Consider the following 19,825-nt stretch of genomic DNA (forward strand, 5'->3'; position numbering starts at 1 on the left):
AGGGTCCCCTCCCCCGGGTGTCCCCCCAGGATTCCTGGATCTTCTGGCCCAAGGACCCCACCTCAACAACTAGCAGCTTTGACCCTGTGTCCCTTTCAACTAAAGGCACTTGGACAGCATTGTAGCCTGTGTTTGAATGTTCCCAGGCCTGAGACCATTCACTTGCCAACCCCCACCAGTCCCTGGGTTCCCCTCTCTAGTTTGGCCTATGCAACACCTTCCAGAAGATTCCAGGGTGGTGGGAGGTGGGGAACTAGAGGACAGAGTGGTGTAAGTAGAGCCCTTTTCTTCCAAAGAGCAGCCAGTGCTTTAACATTGCCATCCTGTGAACCTCGAGGGTAAGGAGGGGCAGATACAGCCCATGTTTTACATATGGGTAAACTGAGGCACTGAGAAGCAGAGGTGAGTGTGACCAAGGTACTCCTGTTTCCCGGTTTGCAGGAACAGTCCACTCCCCAGAGATTCGGGAGAGAGAAATCTAGAAAAAGGTATGGAACATTCTGGATATTTCTGGGAAGGGTGGGACAGCTCCTGCTCCCAGAAAGACATAATACTGGGAATCCCTTGGGCCGATGAGTTAGGGATGAGGCCCCAGAATTGCCATGGTAAGCTGTGTGGGGCCAGTGGAGATGGTAGCCACCAGAGATGGGCAAGCCGAGGAGTCCAGGGGGTAGAGTTAGACAAGGCAGCTTAGCGGCTCGGTGCTGAGAATCCCTTCCAGGCTGAAGCTTCAAGAGCCGGTGCAGTTGGCCTGGTAGGAGCACATCTCAAGGTGAGGCCCCTCCGCCAGCCAGGTTCCCAAGAGACTGGCGAGCAGGCCCTCCCACTCCTACCCCACTCCCTCGCAGTGCTGGCTCAGGCAAGAAATTAACCTTTGTAGTTTAAGCCACTGAGACTGGGTTGTTTGTTACTGCACCATGATCCAGCTTCGCCTGACAGATACCACCTTAGGACCCACTGACAGGAGGCTGGGCCATTCCTTGGTGGGACTGGATTCCCAAGGCAGCATTTCCACCAGGAGACTAGGAGGGTTTACACATCTGGCGAGGGGGTGGCTGAAGGCCAAAGCAAGTCCTTTTCCAAGTTTCTGATCCTCCCCAGTCCGTCTGTACTTCCGCTCAGGCTAGAGCCACAGCTGTACCTGCCCTGGCAGCCTCCTCGCTGGGGCCACCCTGAAACATCCAGTCTCTACTGTGCTGTGAAACTCAACGACAGCAATGGGTGCCACCATGCTCCAGGCACAGCGACAGGCAGAGACCCAGACCAATAACATTTGTCTGACCAGTAACATTTGTCCATTTCTGTCTGAAGAATTCCAAAGTCAGCTAGAGGTGACACCCATGTGAACCACCACCATAAAACATGAGAGAACGAAAGAAATCGTATGACAGTCAGGGACAGGGGGCGCAGGGGAATGGGGGGCTTCGCTTATGGCCAAACACATACCCTACACCAGGGACTAGGGATCACGTTGCCCACCTGCAGGACTGGCTGGAAGTGCTGATTGCGAATGATCACCCTGCCCCAAGCCTCTCTCTCCTGGAAATTATTTGCAGTATTAATTTGGTCGTCACCAGATACTGATTTTTTATCTATCTGCATTGTAAGAGCCCAGAGGCCAAAGGTTATCTTATGGGCTCCAAGGAACCCTAATAACAGGGCCTTGGACATCCCAGGGCACAGTGAATGCTGGTTTGCTGCTGCAGGGGGACTAACACTCGGACACCCCAGGATGACCTTCACTCCCCCCTCCCGCCCTCACGCCCCGGGCTCCCCCCTCCAGCTGGCTGGCCCTGCTGCCTGTCACAGAGGCGCAGAGGCGCGGTTCAGTGCTTCATCTTCTGGACCTGGTCGCTCACTTTCTCGGCTTCCTCCTGAAGAGGGCGTCAGAAAAGCTGTCACAGAGATGGGAACACTGCGGGTGCACGTGGGCATGAACGTCACCCCCTTTTCTCGCGGCTCACTGGATTCCGGCTGAGACAGGCGTGTTCTTGCCAAGGCGCCCCAGCCATCCTTACAGCCTCTGTAGGGTGTGATGAATGCTGAGTGGACAGGGGCCCAAGGAGGTGGCCCCGGCGCACAGGGGGCAATGTGTGCACAGCCAGGGAGAGGGGAGGCTGCAAGCCAGCTCGTGGCTGCTGCAAAGGCTGCCTCTCTGCACTGTCGGCTCACCAGGCCAGGCAAAGCCACACAAAGACACCTCCCAGGTGGTGAGCCGGCTCTGAGACTAGGGGTTTCTGGACCTTCCCAATGATATGGTTGCAAGCAAAGAACCCCAAGCTCTCTGAGCCCCATTTCCCATCTCCCCCAAAGAGAACCAGCCAGGCCCCTCCCTTGGTTTTTCAGGAATGGAGAGAACCTGGCCGTTCAGGCTGCTATAACAAAATACCACAACTGGGCAGCTTATAAACAACAGACGTTTGTCTCTCACAGCTCTGGAGGCTGGAAGGCCAAGGTGAGGGTGCCAGCATGGCCAGGTTCTGGTGAGGCCTTCTTCCTGGGTTGGGGATGGCCACCCTCTCATGTGTCCTCACATGGTGAAAGGGACAAGTTAGCTTGAAGAAGTGCCCAGTTCATCGTTTCCTCCCTAATTATTCTATCCCAAGTCCCAGGAGGCCAGCCTTGGCTTCCACTCCAAAAGGGCCTGAATTCATGTATTTGCTCTCAAACTCCCCCACCCCTCCCGGCCATGGGCAGGGGCTGGGCAGCCACACATGCCAGCGCCACGGAGGCCCCTTTGTTCTAGAGACTTTGGTCGATTTCAATAACTGACCATTTGGGGTACTTGTTTTTTTTCTCTTCCTGTGCTTTAAATTTCAGCCCTTATGTTTTAAATCCACCAAACCCTAGGCTCCCACCCTCGACCCCAATAAAAGCAGAACCCCAGGCCCCTGTGGTCTATCTCCCTACCTGTGTGGCCCCAGATGTGCTGTGTAACTTCCAAGTCTTTTAAGTAATAGGGCCGAGCAGACACAATGCTGAAGCTTTAGGTGACAAAGCCACTCTGCCAAGGAGGGAGGAACGCTAAGGAAGGGTGAGTGCCAAATAGACAAAGGCCTGACCCCATTTCTCCTGACCTCTGGAGCAAAGTCTACCAGTGGACACACACTGACTGGGAAGACCGGGTGGGAGCCTGGCCTGGGCTGCTCCTCATTAGGACCATGGTTTTGCTGGCTCAGTGGGGTGGGGTGAGGGCGGGGGGGGGGGGGGGGATGGACAGGATGACATTTACTTCAGCTTTGGCTGTGCTACAGGGCTCAGGTGACCCACAGCACTAACCTGAGGCCTGGTCTAGCAAGGACACAAGGCCAGGCACAGGGCCGGGGAGTGGGGGAGTGTGTGCACGACTGCGCCTCAACCTTTGGAACCAGTTTTGGATTCTTTTATATCCCCCTGCTTTTTGTTGGTTTTTATGACTAAGACCTTGGAAAGTAGTGTGTAAATTCCCTTTATAGATGAAATTTCAAAAGCACAAGAAAGCTGTCATTTAATACAATCTTTTTTACAAATAGTGGCGTTGGCTTTGTTTTGGAGATTTCTACCCCAGGCATTTCTAGAATGAAGACATCTTTGTGAGATGTGGTACTGCACAAGCAGGCAGGCAGGGGCTCTGGCGCTGGCAGTGGGCTCTGTAGGGACAGGCCCACGGCTGCTGGCTCACCAGGCTTCAGGTGGCCTCTGCAAGGGCCTGGGGCTCCAGGAAGAGAGCAATGGGCAGAAATCATGACATTTATTGGAAGCTGAGCTCTGCCATAAAGGGGTAGACCAGAGACACAGTCCTAGAGCCTATAATCTAGCAAGGAGGATTCATACAATGAATATTCAATAAATCCAATAAGCATTTTGGAGGGGGGAAAAAAGCAAGCAAGCAAAGCACAGGCACTATGACAACATTTAAAGGGGGAGCAAGTCTGGGATCAGGAACATCTTGTCTGAGTAACCTTTGAGCTGAGATCCCCAGGGAAGGGGACATTGATGGCAAGGTTGGAGGGTTGGAGGGGAGAATTTCCCAAGCACAGGTAACTGGATGGGCAGAGGCTTGGGTGGCAAGAAGCTTGAAGAGTCCGAGGACATGAGAGGAAACCAGAATGAGCCGGGGAGGCCAGGGCCAGACCACACAGGCCTCGCAGGCCCTCGCAGGCCTCATGGAGGCTTGGGAAATCACTGAAGGACTTTGAGAATGACTTGACAAGATTCCTGTATGTAGGAATCTACAGTATGAAGATTGCAGGGGTGGGAGAGTATAAAGCACATAAGGCTCAGCAGCTCAAATACCAGGCACTGATCCCCATCCCCACTGCCACCCCCTCCCCACCCCAGAGAAAAAGTTGAAGAGTTGCCTTTTGAATCTCAAAAGGCAAGAATGGCCCTTGAGTCCCACCGTACCCACCTGGAGTGCAGTCACCAGTGGTTCACATTTGCTCACCTTCTGAGTGATTCATTCATTGACGAAGGGTGGGGTGTCTAAGTAGACTGGCCTGAAATTTTTCTTTAGCATAATCATTGCTCCATTAATTACCTTTACCATCTATGCTGGAAATGATCAAGATGACTTCTGTGATGAAACCCAGAGGTGCCCAGGCTTCCTGGTGCCCTTTCCCACCCTCCATTACAGCTGAGACGCTGGAGTGCAGGAGGCTGGGCTCTCACAGGCACGGGCATGCAGCCAGAGTGCGCACAGCTCCACGAAGACCACTCAGGCAGCTGTGTGGACAGTGGACCGGGAGGAAAGCCAGAGGGCTAAACGCTAAGCCTGGGCAAAGTGACAGGAACCAGGGTGGAGAAGAAAAGCCGAGAGAGCCTAGGGGAGAAAAGGAACTTCTAGGAGACATGGACAAACGGGAGGAAGGGGTTTAGCTACAGAAAGAGAAACAGGCGGGTGCTCCGGTCGCCTCAGCACTGTCAGATCATCAGGCATTAACCTTTTGTGCAAAAAAATTAGACGTTGGCCAATGCATTCAGCAATTCTTTTCAACAAATATTTAGCGAGATGCCAGGTATCCTGCCCTGTGGATAAAAATATGCAGAAGACAGTCCTGTCCCCTGGTTGTACAAAGTTTAGTCTGTCATGGGAAACAAACAGGCAATGACCATACAGAGCAATAAAACGAATGTGGGAGGAAAAGAGCAGAGAAGCAGAGGGAAACCCACCACCACTTGGGATGGAGTCTGGGAAGATAAAACGCAGTTGAGACCTGAAAGCTGAGTATGAATCAGCCATATTATGGGACTGGGAGAGGTTACAGACTGAGCTGCCCAAAGGTACAAGTTATGGCCATTTAAAGGTGGGGAGCAGGAAAAGATGGAGCCCTGGGTTGCCACAATCCAGCTGGGGCTCTATCCTGAGGGTCAACACTTAAGCCCATCAACTCCATGATAACCTGGTCTCCATGGTAAGTGCACAAAGCTTGTCACATAACAGGGGCTCAGTAAGTGGTCGTTAATGACTGAATGAATGGATGGAGGGCCATGGGGAGCTGTTGAGAGGTTTGTATACTTTTTAATGGTTCCTAGAGATTGAAATGTCTATTAATCAGTCTTTTGTTTTGGAGACAAAATGACTAAACTTGCAATCCCTAGTTATGCTACTGCTCACACACACTAAAATGGTCAGAACACAAGCAACGTCAGATCTTTGTCTGTTTGGGAAAGGGCCTGGGGAAAGGTGAAGTGAGCAGGCATACGGGAGGGTAACCCTGATGACACCTCTTTGCCCAGGGTTGGCATTCTCTTCCCTCTGCTGAGAAAAATAAGAGCTGGGACAATGTCTGGTGAAGCTTCTGGTTTATTATTAAATTCCACTTCTCTATGGGAGCTCCTCCATCCCAGGTAATTTGAGTGAGGTAATGGCCTTCTGTATCTGAAGATGATGTTTAGATTGTGATTAAAATTTGTGTGGCTGAAAGGATAGGATATTCTCCCTGTGAGACAGTGCTACATGGACGCATATGTCTCGCCCTTGGGTCTTGGAGGCCAGAGGAAGTGACACAAGTATGCTGAAGCTTATACTGCTGGCTGGGACACAAATAATCATCTCCTGGAGCATCCATGAAACTAACTTTGACATGTCTTCATTTCCACAATCTCAGTCATCCCTGACAAACTTACCTAAACAAATAAATACTTATGCTACTGTTTTTAAAAGACTATAAAATCTAGAAGCCTCTTTTACACGCTCTCCCAATAGATAACTTCTAAAGGGGTAGGCAGCTAAGATAGGTGAATGGCAAAAATCTAAAAAAAAAACAACAAAAATCAAGAAACAGAATAGAAAAAAATGTGGGAGATGAGCCATTTTTATAAAATATAAATAATCATGTTTAATTCACTCTATTCCATGGTTAGCAGTAGATTCTCTCTGAAGTAAACAAGGACAGTTAACACAGTGCCAGATGTTTTGCTTTTAAAGGGACTAAGTGGAGATTTGTATCTGTGTCTGGAACTGGTTTTCAAAGGAATAGAAGTGGTCTTTGATCTTTCTGAACCACTTGTCTTCAAATTCTTTCGAAGATGCAATCACCAAGGCGGTCAGGGCTGCAGGGCCCACACACTTCACCTCGCTGTGAACCTCGTCTTTTATTTTCTCTGGCACGATATCTTCTCCCATAACCTGCAGGAGAAGGGAAAAAAACCCTGACCCAATAAAAGGGGCAGCAGGCATGGTGTGCAAGACCACGCCAGTCTTCATGTAAAGGATTTCATACAAGCAGAATTCCTTCAACAGCCTGGGGACAATTCCAACATATTGAAAAGATGTCTGATCAGAAGCAGCAATCTGAGGACCACATGGGTAAATATCACCCCACATTTCTGGTATCATCCTTCCCGAGTGAACAAGTCACTGAAGTACTAATGTGGCAACGAAAGGCACAATACTGCCCCCTACTGGTCAAAATCAGGCTCGATTCTGTGTTAGTTTCTCTTTGATAAAACACCCCACAAAGATTATACACATTCTTGCTTTTGGGTGGGTACTAAGGAGCTATCTATTCAAGCCATCATTCTCTCTGAGCTCAGATGAGAAAGAAACTGCCACAGAACAGAACAGGATGGATTTCAGCTGGGTCTTTGAGGATGGAAACAGCAAGTAGGTGGAGATGAAAACCCACGACAGGTTTATTAGACACAGGAGATCAGGCTAGTGGAAGCAAAGATTTGTGTAAAGAATTCCTGGGTCACAAGTTTGGGGTTACTCTCTGGAAGGTCTTAGACATCATTATCAAGGCCGTAAACCAGACCTGACCTCTGAGGTAACGGTGACACATTTTAGTTTTTAGGCAAGCAGATAACATGGTCAAAGCAATGTTTGTTTCTTCAATTTTATTTTTCAATTATAGTTGACATTCAATATTATTTTCTACTAGTTTCAGATGTATAGCACTGTGGTTAGACAATTATGTAATTTACAAAGTGATCCCCCGATAAGTCTAGTACCCACCTGGCACCACACATAGTTATTACATATTACTGACTATAGTCCCTGTGCTGTACTTCACAAACCCGGGACTATTCTGTAGCTGCCAATCTGTACTTCTCAATCCCTTCACCTTTTTCACCCAGCCCTCAAAGCAATGTTTTAAGATCAACTCAGCAGCAATGTTCAAAACAGAGTTGAGGGGAGACAGTAAGGAAACAAGGAGAGACAAGCCCGGAGGGCACTGTGAGAGTCAACCAGGAGGTGATAAGTGGGGCCAGTGGTAGAAGAGAAATGAAAGGTGGACCCTGAAGGAAGGGTGGGCTGGGTGCCCGTCTAGAGGTGAGAACAGAGGGAGATGCCCACAGCTAGTGAGGTTCCAGATCTGGATAAACAAAGAATGACCGACAGGATCAATGGCAAAAATTAAGTCTACAAGGAAGACCCTGTGCTTCCTCTCAACAATGCTTGCTGACGGCCATGTCTATGGACGGCACTACACTATGCTCAGCACTGGCAGAGGGGGAGATGCTCTGATGAGCAGTCCCATTTTAGACATTTTGTACCTGACGTGCCAGAATAACCAATAATTGGCTCAGGTTAATCACTCAGTAGGTAATTAATCTGAGATGTGAGACAAGCATTCCAGAGAACGGAGCAGAGACACAGATCGGAGGGTAATCAGCCCAGAGGTGACAATGAACTACACGCGAGGTTATGACTGCTGTGAGAAAAAGGAAGAGGGGACAGAGAACCTAAGTGACACCTCAGAGAATGCAGTACTTGGGAGACAGGGGAAACTAGTTGTATCTCAAGAGGCAGAGGGACAGTGAGAACTACTGGGGAAAGCAGACTAGTGCAGCCTCTCAGGGCAAAGGGAACAGGAAACCAAAAGTGAGTGGCCCACAGCTACAAACCCAAGGAAACATAAAGGACCAAGGAAAGGCTACGGTGACCTCGGGAGAGATGGCGCATCTGCGCATGTCTGTGGGCTGGGCTCAAGGGAAAGAGCCCATAGAAGTGAGAAAGCTGAAAAAGGCTCAGACGACAGACAGGAGAGCATGACGCTAGCACAGGGAAAAGGAGCCAAGCGGGAGCTTAGCTTGGGGAGGGGGAAAGGGGCCGGGCATTGTATCTCTTGAAAGCATGACATTAGGATGTATACAGATAGTTATTCTCATGGGAAAAGTTCCTGAGCAGTCAAGTTTCAATTATATACTAAAAGGAACCACAGTGAATAACTTAAATACATGGATAATCTACAAATGCTATCTGAATACATTTCAACAGCATACTTTTCTAAAAACTAATAAAGGTTTAAAAAAACTGACATCTGAATGTCTCTACAACCATCGAAGCAGTAACAGGGTGGAGCAGACAGGGGACTTGCAGCTGGACTGGTGCCAGCACGGCTCTGCCACTTAAAACCTGACCTTGGCAAGTCACAACCTCTCTGCGCCTCACTCCCAGTCCCGCCTGTCCCGCAGGCTGTTATGAGGATGAATGAAGGAGAAAACATACAAGCGCCCTGCACAAATGTCAACATTCATTCCCTTAATCAGCACTCAGAAAACAGTTACTGGGCATCCTGGTGTTCAAGCAGGCAGGTGCTCACAAGCAGCAACCTGCGAATGAAACAGGGCCCCTGCCGCTTGCACACTGCAGCAGAAAGAGGAGGAAGTGACCAAAGGCCCGTAAAGGAAGGACACAGAGGTCCTTTAGAGGATGCGATCTGACCTTGTTTTTGAAAAAATGGGATGGGAGCCAGGAAACATATCTATGATGCCTCATTTCACATAAACCCTAGGAGATACACTCACCTCAGCCATCAGCAGCAAAGTGTCTTCTTTGAAGCCAAAGCCCTTCATTTTAACTTCAATTTCCTGCTGGGTCCTTAGGTTCCTCTCCAAAGCAAACGATGTCTGCTGAGACTGGGTGAGCTGAAGCAAAAGCCTGAAAAACACAAAAGTCCGGATGTGTAGGTTCCCCAGAAAGGAAAGCAGTGAGATGTTCATATATACGCAGGCATTCAGCTGGGTGAGAGTCCCACTGGGCTAAACAGCAGACACTCACCCTCATCCAAATCCCTAAAGCTTCTTATTCTGAACAAAGTACTCAGCTTTCCATTGGAGAGTCATCTTCTTAAAGCATTGACCAAGCTTCTCAAAGAAACCTTTAGTGAGCAAGACCTCAGAGGGCACCCTGTAGAAGTCACGTGATCAAAAGCACAAGTGATGTGGCATGAAAAGCACAAGCCTCTCAGTCAAAGGCTCCGCTCCAGAATCATGGGGGTGTGTTCCTTTGCAGTCAGTGCTCTATGATCCTTCCATGTCCCTGAACCGACAGCAACATGACCTCAAAGACTAATTACATTCTCTAGCTCACTTGAATTACCCAAAGCGAGCCCCAATCTTTGAGGACCCTCTGATGACCACATTGCAACTGCCTCACCACTAACTTCACCATCATGATCAAAGCCTGGTCTCTGGGCTCCTCCTCCCTCCTGTCCCCGTCATGTGGCTCCTTCACAGTTTGTTAAATATTGACTGTGTAGATACTACACACTACTGTAGGCACTAGGCACGTTTCATGGGATGGAAGGAGGGAGATCACACAAACAGTAAGACAATTTCAGGTAGTGATGAGTGCTACGAAAAAGAAATCCAAGACAGGGTGGATGCAGTGTCTACTTTGGATGGGCAGCGGAGGAAGGCTTTTCCAACACACCCCTCAAGCCAAGACCCAGAGGGGAATGAGCCAGCACAAGAATGCCTGGGGGAAGAGGGCTGGCCGAGGGGGTGGGGGGCTCTGACACAGGAACTAGCTTGGTGTGTGTGAAACTCACGAAGATCCCTTGTGGGTGGAACACAGCCAGAAAGAAAAAGACTGGAATAAACAGGAGAGAAAGAGAGGCAGTGTCAGCTCACATAAGGCCTCATGGGTGGTAGGAAGAAATGTGGAATTTATGCAAGTGTGATGGGAAGTCACGAGTTTCATGAAAGAACCTGACCCAATTCACATTCACCTGTTTCATTCTGACCTGTCTGCATTACCTACCTGGACTCTGGAAGCATTGACATGTAGACCATGGGAAAAGTCTCAAAAACATATACCAGAACTAGCCTAGAACTTTCTGAAACTTAAAATTAGAAAAAAGAGCCTAGTATCACACATGCGGTTTACTCTGAGCCTAGTATCACACATACAGTTTAACCCACTGTCCACTTACCTGGTTCGTATCAAAGAGGCGCACGCCTTCAGCTGAGCCTCCAGCGGTGCTGCTGCTCTCTTTTTTGCCGCAGAGTCCTGAATATAGCTCAGAGCTTTCTCCTTCTTGTGGTTACCGCTGCTCATTTCCCCAGAAAACACAGAGCTCTCAGGCAACGTCTCAGGGAAACACAAAAGACAGGATTTTCCTGAGTGTGGACAGGAGGTGTAGATGGTTTTGTCACTTAAGGTGAAATGGCTCTGCCTACAAGACGGTGCAAACGATGCTGAGCACGCTGGCCCCAGACTCAGGTACGCCTCTGCCAGCCGGCCCCAGCTCCAAGGGTTAAAGGGATGCAAAGAAATCAGTTTCTGAAGGCAGAAGATGGCATGCTCCACGTTCCGCAGGCTTGAACAAATGGCGAGCTGGAGGTGGAGCACAGTGGTCAAATGGTCTGTGTTAGTTGCTTTCCTTTCCTAAGGAAGAAAAAAAGGTCAAAAACATTAAACTGCAGAACGTTTTCTATATGAAAATGGAGATTCCTAAAAACCCAGGTTGTACATGTTATAAATCAGAAGTATCTTTCAGCAGCTACACAACTAGAGTGGACGAAGTATTTTTCAATAGATCTCAGTTTGAAACCATAAACCTAGAGAAATATCTACTACCCAGCAAAGCAAGCACCAGTCATTCCCAAACATCCTAATGTCATAAAAACAACACAATTCATGTGACAGTGGTCTGAAAAAGTTCAGCACCAAAGAAATAAGTGCCAGTTTATTTTCAATATTTCTTATAATCTTTATTGTCTTCAGCCACACAGCTGAGAGAACCAAGCCAACTTTTTTATACCCTGGGCTAATGGTTTCATTTTAAGATTCCAGGCTTCCTAAAAATCCAAATGGTGATTTCCTTGAGGATTCGAATGAACTCCATGTCCAAATTTTCCTTGGCTTAGACATCTTAAGCAGGACAGTCCTGAAGCTCTCTCTGTTTCATGCTGCATCATAATTGAATCCAAATGCCTTCCCTGCTATGACCAAGGCCAGAGTGTTTTGGCTAGAGGGGACTGCCTGGTTTCCTTCGGATCAGAAAATCCTTTTCGAGCCACCTTTACCAGAACCACCACCTCTTGCCTGACTTGCCATATGGCAAAAGCCCTGTGGGTTAGGGAAAACAAGCCTTCTTTTCTAAGTTAAAGTCTGTGGAGAGCAGACAGCAGACTAAATGACCTTTGTTGATTTTAAGTCACAGGAAAGCCTGGCTGTCTAGTATGCAAATCGAGCTGCCACAGAGAACTACACTGAGAGAGAAATGCGAGTAAAACTACCCAGGATGCAGCCGAAGACACTGACGCATCAGTGAGTAGAAAGCCTGGGAGGGCTCTCAATAGTCACATACACAATGCAAAAGTAGGAAAGAAAGCCCCACACGACCTATGTGGTCGCGCTGTATCTTCCCAATAACAGAACCTATCTGGTGTAATTATCACTCCTGTTTATGATTCTGGCCTTCCCAACAGACCATTAAGTTCCAGAAGGGTTTCTGTTCAATGCTGAATCCCTAGTACAGAGCACAGCACCTCGAACATAACAGATGTTTAATAACTGTTCAGTAATACCTCCTCATGTCTTTCATTTATAATAAGGAAAGTATCAAGCCTGGACCACCTATAACAAATGCTGCCTTTCTTCTACAAGTCTTAGTGCTTTATACTGTGTGAAAACATTTTCACATTGAGAAAGCAAGTGTGTGTTGAGGTAGAGGTTGTTATATGCAAACTACGATTTTGACGGGAGGGTTTTAATAGCATAACTAGTAAATAACTCTGTGTAAGTTAAATTCCATTTAAATGACGTGGTGTGATTTTTCCAGAACATTGCAATTCCTCTGTGACGTGATGATGACGACTACAACTAATATTTATTGAGTGCTTACCGTGTGCCAGGCGCTGCTTAAGGGATTACTCACTTAATCCTTGTAACAATCCCTTAAAATAGATTCTATTATCACTCCCATTTTATAGATGAGGCAACAAGTCACAACAAAGAAGTCAGATAGCTTGCCTGACCTCACACAGCTAGTAAGTAGCAGAGCCAGTCAGTCATACTAGAAGTTGCAGAATAAAGAATAAAGTCACAGAAGAGCTGACACATGTGAGCTGGCTTAGGGTTCTCCCACTAGACTCCAGATGAGCGATGGATGTGCAGGGTATAGATATGGTTTATCTGTCTTCTTAGCACCAAACCCAGAACTGGGCACAGGTGGGACTGAAATGCCAGTGGACAACATAAATGAAAAAGACAGCCCTTCACTGTCAGAAAGCAGTGTCCTTACACAGTTCATCACACGAGCACACCACTCTGAGATGTTAAAATTATTTGTTTAAGAAATACTGTACGTTCCTTCGACAAAATGCATCCAATTAACCCCCAGTTAGTAGAGGGGAGAAAAAAGGAGAAAATGTAGCTATTTTCCAGGTTCTGAAGACAATTACCACCAAAGTTTCCTCTCACTGCAAGAGGCTGAGGTCCTACGCAATGAACCCCTCAGCAAGCAAATAGGGATTTCTCTTAGTTTACAAGAATGAGGGCAGTTCAGATGCACACACACTCGAGGGCCACCTTGGTCGACTAGGTCCACGGGGTTCAAGATCAGTGCCATGCGCCTCATTAGCTCCCTCTGAGAAAGAACACTGGTCATCTATAAACTGAGCCTGTCTACTTAAGGTCAATCCCCATGTAAAATTTACACAAATAACCACAGACATAAACCATAAATGCCTTGATCTAAAAACAAAAACAAGCAGAATTGCAAAGAGCTGCTTTCCTTTATCCCTTAAAAAAAATTCTGCAAATACCATATAAGAAAAAAATGGATTATTAAAGCTTGGCTTAGTATGATGTTTAGTCACTTTTTGGTAATTTTTTTCCTCTTTACAAAAGTAATACATGTTCACTGTAGAAATTTTGAAAAATAGTATCTAAAGAAGAAAACAGACCACTGATAATCCTTCCATTCAGTATTTATTCCCAACAAAAATAAAACCTCTGCAAATGACATTTTCGGGCAATGAACAATTTTGAGCATAATACAAGAAAAAATATTACTAAAAAATGATTATGCCTAGAGCTCCAAACTATTCATCATCATAATGTCCTTACACCACTGGCAATTTTCTTCTGCTTCTCCAAACTCACAGATTTTGCTCTTAGCAAGAAGCTGGTTTTGTTTTGTTTTTTAAAAAAATATGCAGCCATCCTAGGAAAACAACTGAAAATAAGCAATGACACCACTCACCAAGTCCGTAGCAATCGCCAGTGCTTCCACGTGCCTTCCCAGGTGAGCTAGACACCGAGCCTGGCCTTCCTGGACATCCCTTTTCATGGCAACATTTGTAGGTGGTAATTTTTCAGAGATACTGCAATATTCCTGCAGTGCTTTCTGGCAGTTATTTGTTCAGTAGAGGAAATGAAGAGAAGGGATGAAAAGAAAGGCGGACAACACAGAAGAAGAAAGGACTCAGTTATAGGGGTGATTTTTTTTCCTTAGCAAAAGGTAATGTCATAACTGACCCTCACAATGAACTAAAGAAGTTCATCGGTCACCAGTATTCTTCTAAAGGGTAAAGAAGAAATGGCTGGAGAACAGAACCATGACTACCATGGGAAACATCATAGTATAGTAGAAAGAACATTCTGAAACCAAAAAAACCAGGATTTGAATGATGGTTTTGCCACTAACTTGCTATATAACCTTTTCATCAGCAAAATAACAACAGGACTCTTATGAAGATGAAATGAGATCTACATGCAAAGCTGATACCTAGCTGTTAGTTTCTCCCTTTTCTTACACATTTTGGGGTGCTTCGCTTCCGTGGCACTATAAGGTATCTGTGCTAGAGGCTCCCACATAATGAGATACAGGGCCTGGGGAATCCGATTTACAAGGATCCCCAAAAGATTCCTATATTGGAGTTACAAGAAACAAAACAAAGTATACAGAGCCTCATAGGAAAGGACAGAACTTTGGGGCTCTAAGATTACAAACACATTGCAAGAGATTAAATTCATCTTCACAAACAACACACTCCTAAGTTAGTAGCCTATTACTTAAATATGCCGTGACTTACAGAACAAGGGCCCATTTCAACTAGTGCGATCTTATAAATGTGGAATTCTACCTGATACTCTTGCTGTCTGTAGGCCAGGTCCCCTCTGAATTTCTTGATAGTTAGAGCTTCAACATCATCACTGCTCTCCGTTTCCTCACAAAACCACTAGAAATTGTGAAAAGAGCATATCACGAGAACAAAGCTATGCTTTTCCACCTCATACTCAGAAGCAATTTTCCACAAATAAATTATTAAGCCTCAAAAAAGACACTTCTTTAAGATGAGACTCAGAGGAAGGCACCTGGCACAGAAGAGTGACAGTTTTAATGATGGCCCAGTTCTTATGTAAATTATAAAATAAACATACCAATAACATGATGCCTCTTAACTTAAAAAGGCGTTAGGTTAAGCGCCCACTCCCGGGGATCACTCAGCGCTCAGGGTCTAGGAGCCTCACGGGCTAGGAAATGGGCAGGCGTTTTAATTGACACTGGGGGCGGGGGGGGGGGGGGGGTCTACGACACAAATACTTGGCTGGGAAGGAAAATCAGAAAGCACTTCTTGGAGAAGGCAGCATTTAAGACGTGCCTCGAGAAATGGATACAATCGAAGGATTCTGACCATCAGAGCGAGGTCAGCGTGGGCGGGGGAGTCACTGAGCAGGGACAGGCCTGCGCGGGGACCGGGCCGTCGCCGCCCGGGGAGCAGAGGCGCGAAGGTTCGGGAAGCGGGCGGCGGCCGGGTGTGCGGGGCGCCGGCGGCCCGGCTGCGGGACCGGGGAAGGCACGGCCGCGGAGGGCCCGCAGGTTTCAGAGCGGGGACGGGCACGCCCAGGGAGCCGCGGTGCGGGCGGCCAGGCGCCAGCTGCGAGTGCACCGCGGACAGCGCGGGCATGTCCCAGCGCCCTCGGGGCCCGGGAGACACGGCCTCGCGGTGGGCAGGGAAAGGGGGAGGCCGGGGGGCACGGGGCAGCCCGGGGGGCGGCGGGCACTCTGCGGGCGCCCGCGCCAGGCGACAGGAGGCCCTGCCCTCTTACCCGCGGCTCGCAGAGCTTGGCGCGGTAGGAGGCGCACGGGCCAGGGCGCCGCTCCCGCCCCTCTTCGAACACCGAGTCCTCGAACTCGCCGCCGAGCGGCCAGCACCCGGCCTCCATCGCGCGCCTGCGGCAGGGCATCGAGAGGAGACGGCGCCTAGAGCGGCGCCCACGTGCGGGCCCGGCCTGGAGCGCGGCATGCTGGGATTTGTAGTCCCCGGGAGGCCAAACCGAGGCTTGGCTCGAAGCGGGTTGGTAGTCGTCGTTGAGCTGAGAATTTTTACTTGATTCGCAATCTGACGGAAGTCGGGGACAGAGTTTGACTTCTCGGTTCCAGGAGATGGACAGCGCGTTCCTTATATGCTCGCATCAGAAAGCACCGGCCCCAGGGTAGCTGTTTAAAACCCGTAGGTACCACTTTTTCACACCACGGACGGTATTCCTGACACTGTTAAGCACCTTTTTGCACTTTATATCCTTTCCTCATGAAAGGCACAGTGATTCCTATTTTGCAAATGAAGATATTGGGCTTATAGAAGTTAAGTAACTTGCTCAGGATCAAGTATTACATGGCTAAGGGCTGGGAAATAAGTGAGTCAGTATCCCCCGTCTCCGGAGAACAGACCCCTGACCAACGACAAAGACCAGACTAATTAACGCCTTCGTAAAACAGCGGATACAGAGGTTTACTCGGGGGGCTCCATCAGGGAGCATTAATTCTGCCTGCAGAAAACAACCAAATGCCAGAATCCTAAGACTAATATCTACCAGCATTCTTACACCTCAGGGTGCTCCTAGAGGCCGGGAAGCTGAGACTGCTGGCAAAGTGCCCTCCAGTGTTGCACGGCAGTGTCACTGCCACATGCACAGCGGAAACAGACGTGGAGCTTCACTGGGGTCTGCACCAGCTCCTCTTCCACCGTTTGTCTTCCAGGGGTCTGTCTGCAACACTATTTTCTGTCCCACACGCTCACCCTAGGGGGCCACCCCGCTCCCCTCAGTGCTCGCCAGCCAAGCTGGTCCTCTTGGGAACTGGCCTCCCCCAAGTTTTTCCCTCATCTGCCGCCTTCCCTGCCCTCACCAGCTACCACCTCACCATTGCTTTTGTCAAGAGGACCCCTCCCAGTGTCCTCCATCCTGCTGCCGCAAGTCTGGGTGACACGCCCCTTGTCTGGGTTCACGTAACACCTCTTGTTCCTCTCTGACAGGACATTTCTCTTTCCTACAGCTTCCCCGTGCTTGCTTGTCCATCACCCCCAGGAGACAGTGACCTCGTCCTAGGCAGGGAGCCTCTCTCCCGGCGCCCAGCGTGCCTGTGGCACTTCCCTCCATGTTTCTTGAGTGGGTAATGGTTACACTGCCTGCGAGTGAATCCTCTCCCTCCTCCACCCTAGGCCCCTCTAGGGCAGCGCTCGGGGCACAGGATTGGTTTGTGCAGCCTGTGCGTAACCCAAAGTATTCTCGAGGGCCTACTGTGTGCCGGGTGCTGAGGATATACCTGCCACTCGTGGTCCTTGTTCTCAAGGAGCCTAAGTTAAGGTGGGGAAGACATATGATAAGCATGTGAGCAGCAAACTCTTTATTACAGACTGTGGCAGTGCTGGGGTAGAGGACAGTGGGGCTCAGCAGCCTGTAAAACACCTTCCGGGCTGAGATCACCTCTCTTCCTCCCCTTCCCTTGCCCGGGAAGTTTCCCTCTGAGCCCCGCTCTGCTTCCTCAGATGTTTGTAAATGTTGCTTTTCCTCCCCTTCCATCTTTTTCTGTTTCTTTCGGGCAAAGCATCCATACCCTTCCATTACTGCAATGGGTCGCATCCCACTAATTCTCCTGGGTATTTATTAACTTATCTTAACATACTGAGCTCCCTCATTTATTTCCCATAGCCTGTAAATTTTTGTAATAGGTACATTCATTGATTCAACTAAAATTTCTTGAGACTTGCTATAAACCAAGACTTGCTATAATAAGTAAGACGGACAAGATCCTTGCTCTCATGGAACTTAAGTTCTAGTGGGCATATAACAAACGAGTAAATAAATGAACAAAGTAGTTTTAGACCGTGGTAAGTGCTATAAATAAAATTGGAAGAGTGACGTAAGAGAAAGAGACTGCTTCAGGTAGGGTGGCCAAGAAGGCGCCTCTGAAGAGGTGACCTTTGAGCTGAGCCTGGAGTGAAGAGAAGGAGCTGGCCAAGAGGACATCTGGAGGTAGCTTTGCAGGTGGAAGCAACGTCTGAAAAGCTGCAAGGAGCAGAAAGCAAGCTGTGGCGCTGAGGCTAAGCGAGTGAGAGGGAAAGCTAGCTGCATGCCTGGGACAGGAGGGCGAGTCGCCAGGCAGAATATACTGCATGCTCAGTACACGTTTACTGAGTGAATGAATGATCTAATGATCCCAAACTCCCAAGAGTTCTATCTTCCTAGCCTCCGGGCTGTACTTTCTTGCATTGACTGTGCATGATTCCCATGGTGTCAGGTTATTTTCCTGTCACTCCCTTGGCTGTCATATGATCTATGTAGCTGAGTTTTGGCCTCTCTACCCCTCCCCCATCCTAATCCCACTACAAATCTCAATTTAATGCCCTTTTATTCAGGCCAGCAAGTCTTGAGCCAAACAAAATTTTCTCAGGGCTTTCTCAGTTCACTTCATTCCAGTATCACAGGCTGTCGTCCCAAAGACAAACATTGTCTGCCAACACCAGCTATGTGCATAACCAGCCTGGCATTGCTTTCTTCTCTCCTGGCTCCCAAACTCGCAATCTCTAGCTCAATTTGTTGAACATTTATTAACAATTTTGTGAAGACACTGGCTAGGCAACAGTTAAGGGTGAGACCTCTGGAGACGGCTCTGGTTGGATACCTCCAACACTTACTCTGCGTGTGAATTTGAACCACTGTGACCCTCAGTTTCATCAACTATACATGGGAGTAATAATAGCATCTACCTCATGGACTGTCTGTGGGGACTGACATGTAATCCTCAGCCTAGTGCTTGGCACATGGTAAGTGTTCAATAAAAGCTAGTTTAAAAGATTTTTAAAATGTGGTTTCTGCCTTGAAAGTGCTCTAAGCTAGTGAAATAGATGTGCTTACAAAGCCAGCTTGACAGGAACTCAGTAAAGGATAAACCAAGACCTGTTGGGTAGGCATGGGAGAAGCAGTTAGCACTGACTAGGTCAGGAAGAGATATGGAGGCCTCTCGGGGAGGCAGCTGTGATGGTGACGACAGAATAGACAAGCCCAACTGAAGTAATAAAATTCACTATTACTTCAATGAAAGCACTTGTGTATCTACTGTGTAAAAAGCAGTTGATCAAGGGACTGAATATAATACAAAATAGAAATTAATAAGCACCTTAATAGAAATATAAAGTACAAAGGAAGTCTAGAAAAAAGAGAGCTTAATTCCACTAAGGTACTTCGAATTTTAAAAAAGTCTTTTCAACAGATGGTGCTTGACAATTGGCCATCCACATGCAAAAAAAAAATGACCTTACATCATTCACAAAAGTTAACTCAAAATAGATCATAGATCTAAATGTAAATGGAAAACTATAAAATTCCTAGAAAATAACATAGGAGAAAACCTAGATGACTTCAGGTATGGCAATGACTTTTTAGATACAATACCAAAGGCATGATCCATGAAAGAAATAACTGACAAGCTGGGTTTGTTAAAATAAAAAACTTCTGCTCTGCGAAAGACAATTTCAGAATGGTGAGAAGACAAGCCACAGCCCAGGGGAAAATATTTGCAAAAGGCACATCTATCTGGTAAAGGACTACCATCCAAAATATACAACTCTTAAAACTCAACAATAAGAAAACAAAAACCTGATTTAAAAAATGGGCTAAATACCTTAACAGATACCTCACTGAAGAAGATATACAGATGGCAAATAAGTACACGAAAAGATGCTCAACGTCATATGTCATCAAGGAAGTGCAAATTAAAACAAGATACCGCTACACACCTATTAGTGTGGCCCAAATCTGGATCACTGACACCACCAAATGGTGGCAAGAATATGGGACAGCAGGAACTTTCATTTATTGCTG

At 47.7% G+C, this 19,825-nt stretch overlaps 1 protein-coding gene across 3 annotated transcripts; it reads right to left on the bottom strand.

Moving 5' to 3' along the window:
• Positions 1-5,768: 5,768 nt before the first annotated feature.
• Positions 5,769-15,912, bottom strand: LOC308547028 (uncharacterized protein C8orf76-like). Of its 3 annotated transcripts, XM_081116662.1 has the most exons (6): positions 15,773-15,912; positions 14,806-14,901; positions 13,923-14,066; positions 10,644-11,098; positions 9,235-9,367; positions 5,769-6,610 (listed from the first exon to the last, which is right to left on the bottom strand). In XM_081116662.1, the coding sequence occupies exons 1-6, from the start codon at positions 15,908-15,910 to the stop codon at positions 6,413-6,415; spliced, it is 1,164 nt and encodes a 387-aa protein (XP_080972788.1). In that variant the 5' UTR covers positions 15,911-15,912; the 3' UTR covers positions 5,769-6,412. The 3 variants fall into 3 exon arrangements, with proteins under 3 accessions (XP_080972788.1, XP_080972789.1, XP_080972790.1); XM_081116663.1 differs by lacking the exon at positions 13,923-14,066 and having other exon boundaries at positions 15,773-15,899; XM_081116664.1 differs by lacking the exons at positions 13,923-14,066; positions 14,806-14,901 and having other exon boundaries at positions 15,773-15,899.
• Positions 15,913-19,825: the final 3,913 nt, after the last annotated feature.

Source organism: Miniopterus schreibersii (assembly GCF_964146895.1).
Source record: "Miniopterus schreibersii genome assembly, chromosome: 17".
Taxonomy (NCBI): domain Eukaryota; kingdom Metazoa; phylum Chordata; class Mammalia; order Chiroptera; family Miniopteridae; genus Miniopterus; species Miniopterus schreibersii.

Bases quoted from the DNA above. Each gene is read 5' to 3' on its own strand.
- LOC308547028 (XM_081116662.1), bottom strand. From the start codon at position 15,910: ATGCCCTGCCGCAGGCGCGCGATGGAGGCCGGGTGCTGGCCGCTCGGC. The intron at 14,067-14,805 runs GTAGAATTCCAC...AATAACTGCCAG, and splicing joins ACAGACAGCAAGAGTATCAG to AAAGCACTGCAGGAATATTG. The intron at 11,099-13,922 runs GTGAGTGGTGTC...TTTCTTCCTTAG, and splicing joins TGGCGATTGCTACGGACTTG to GAAAGGAAAGCAACTAACAC.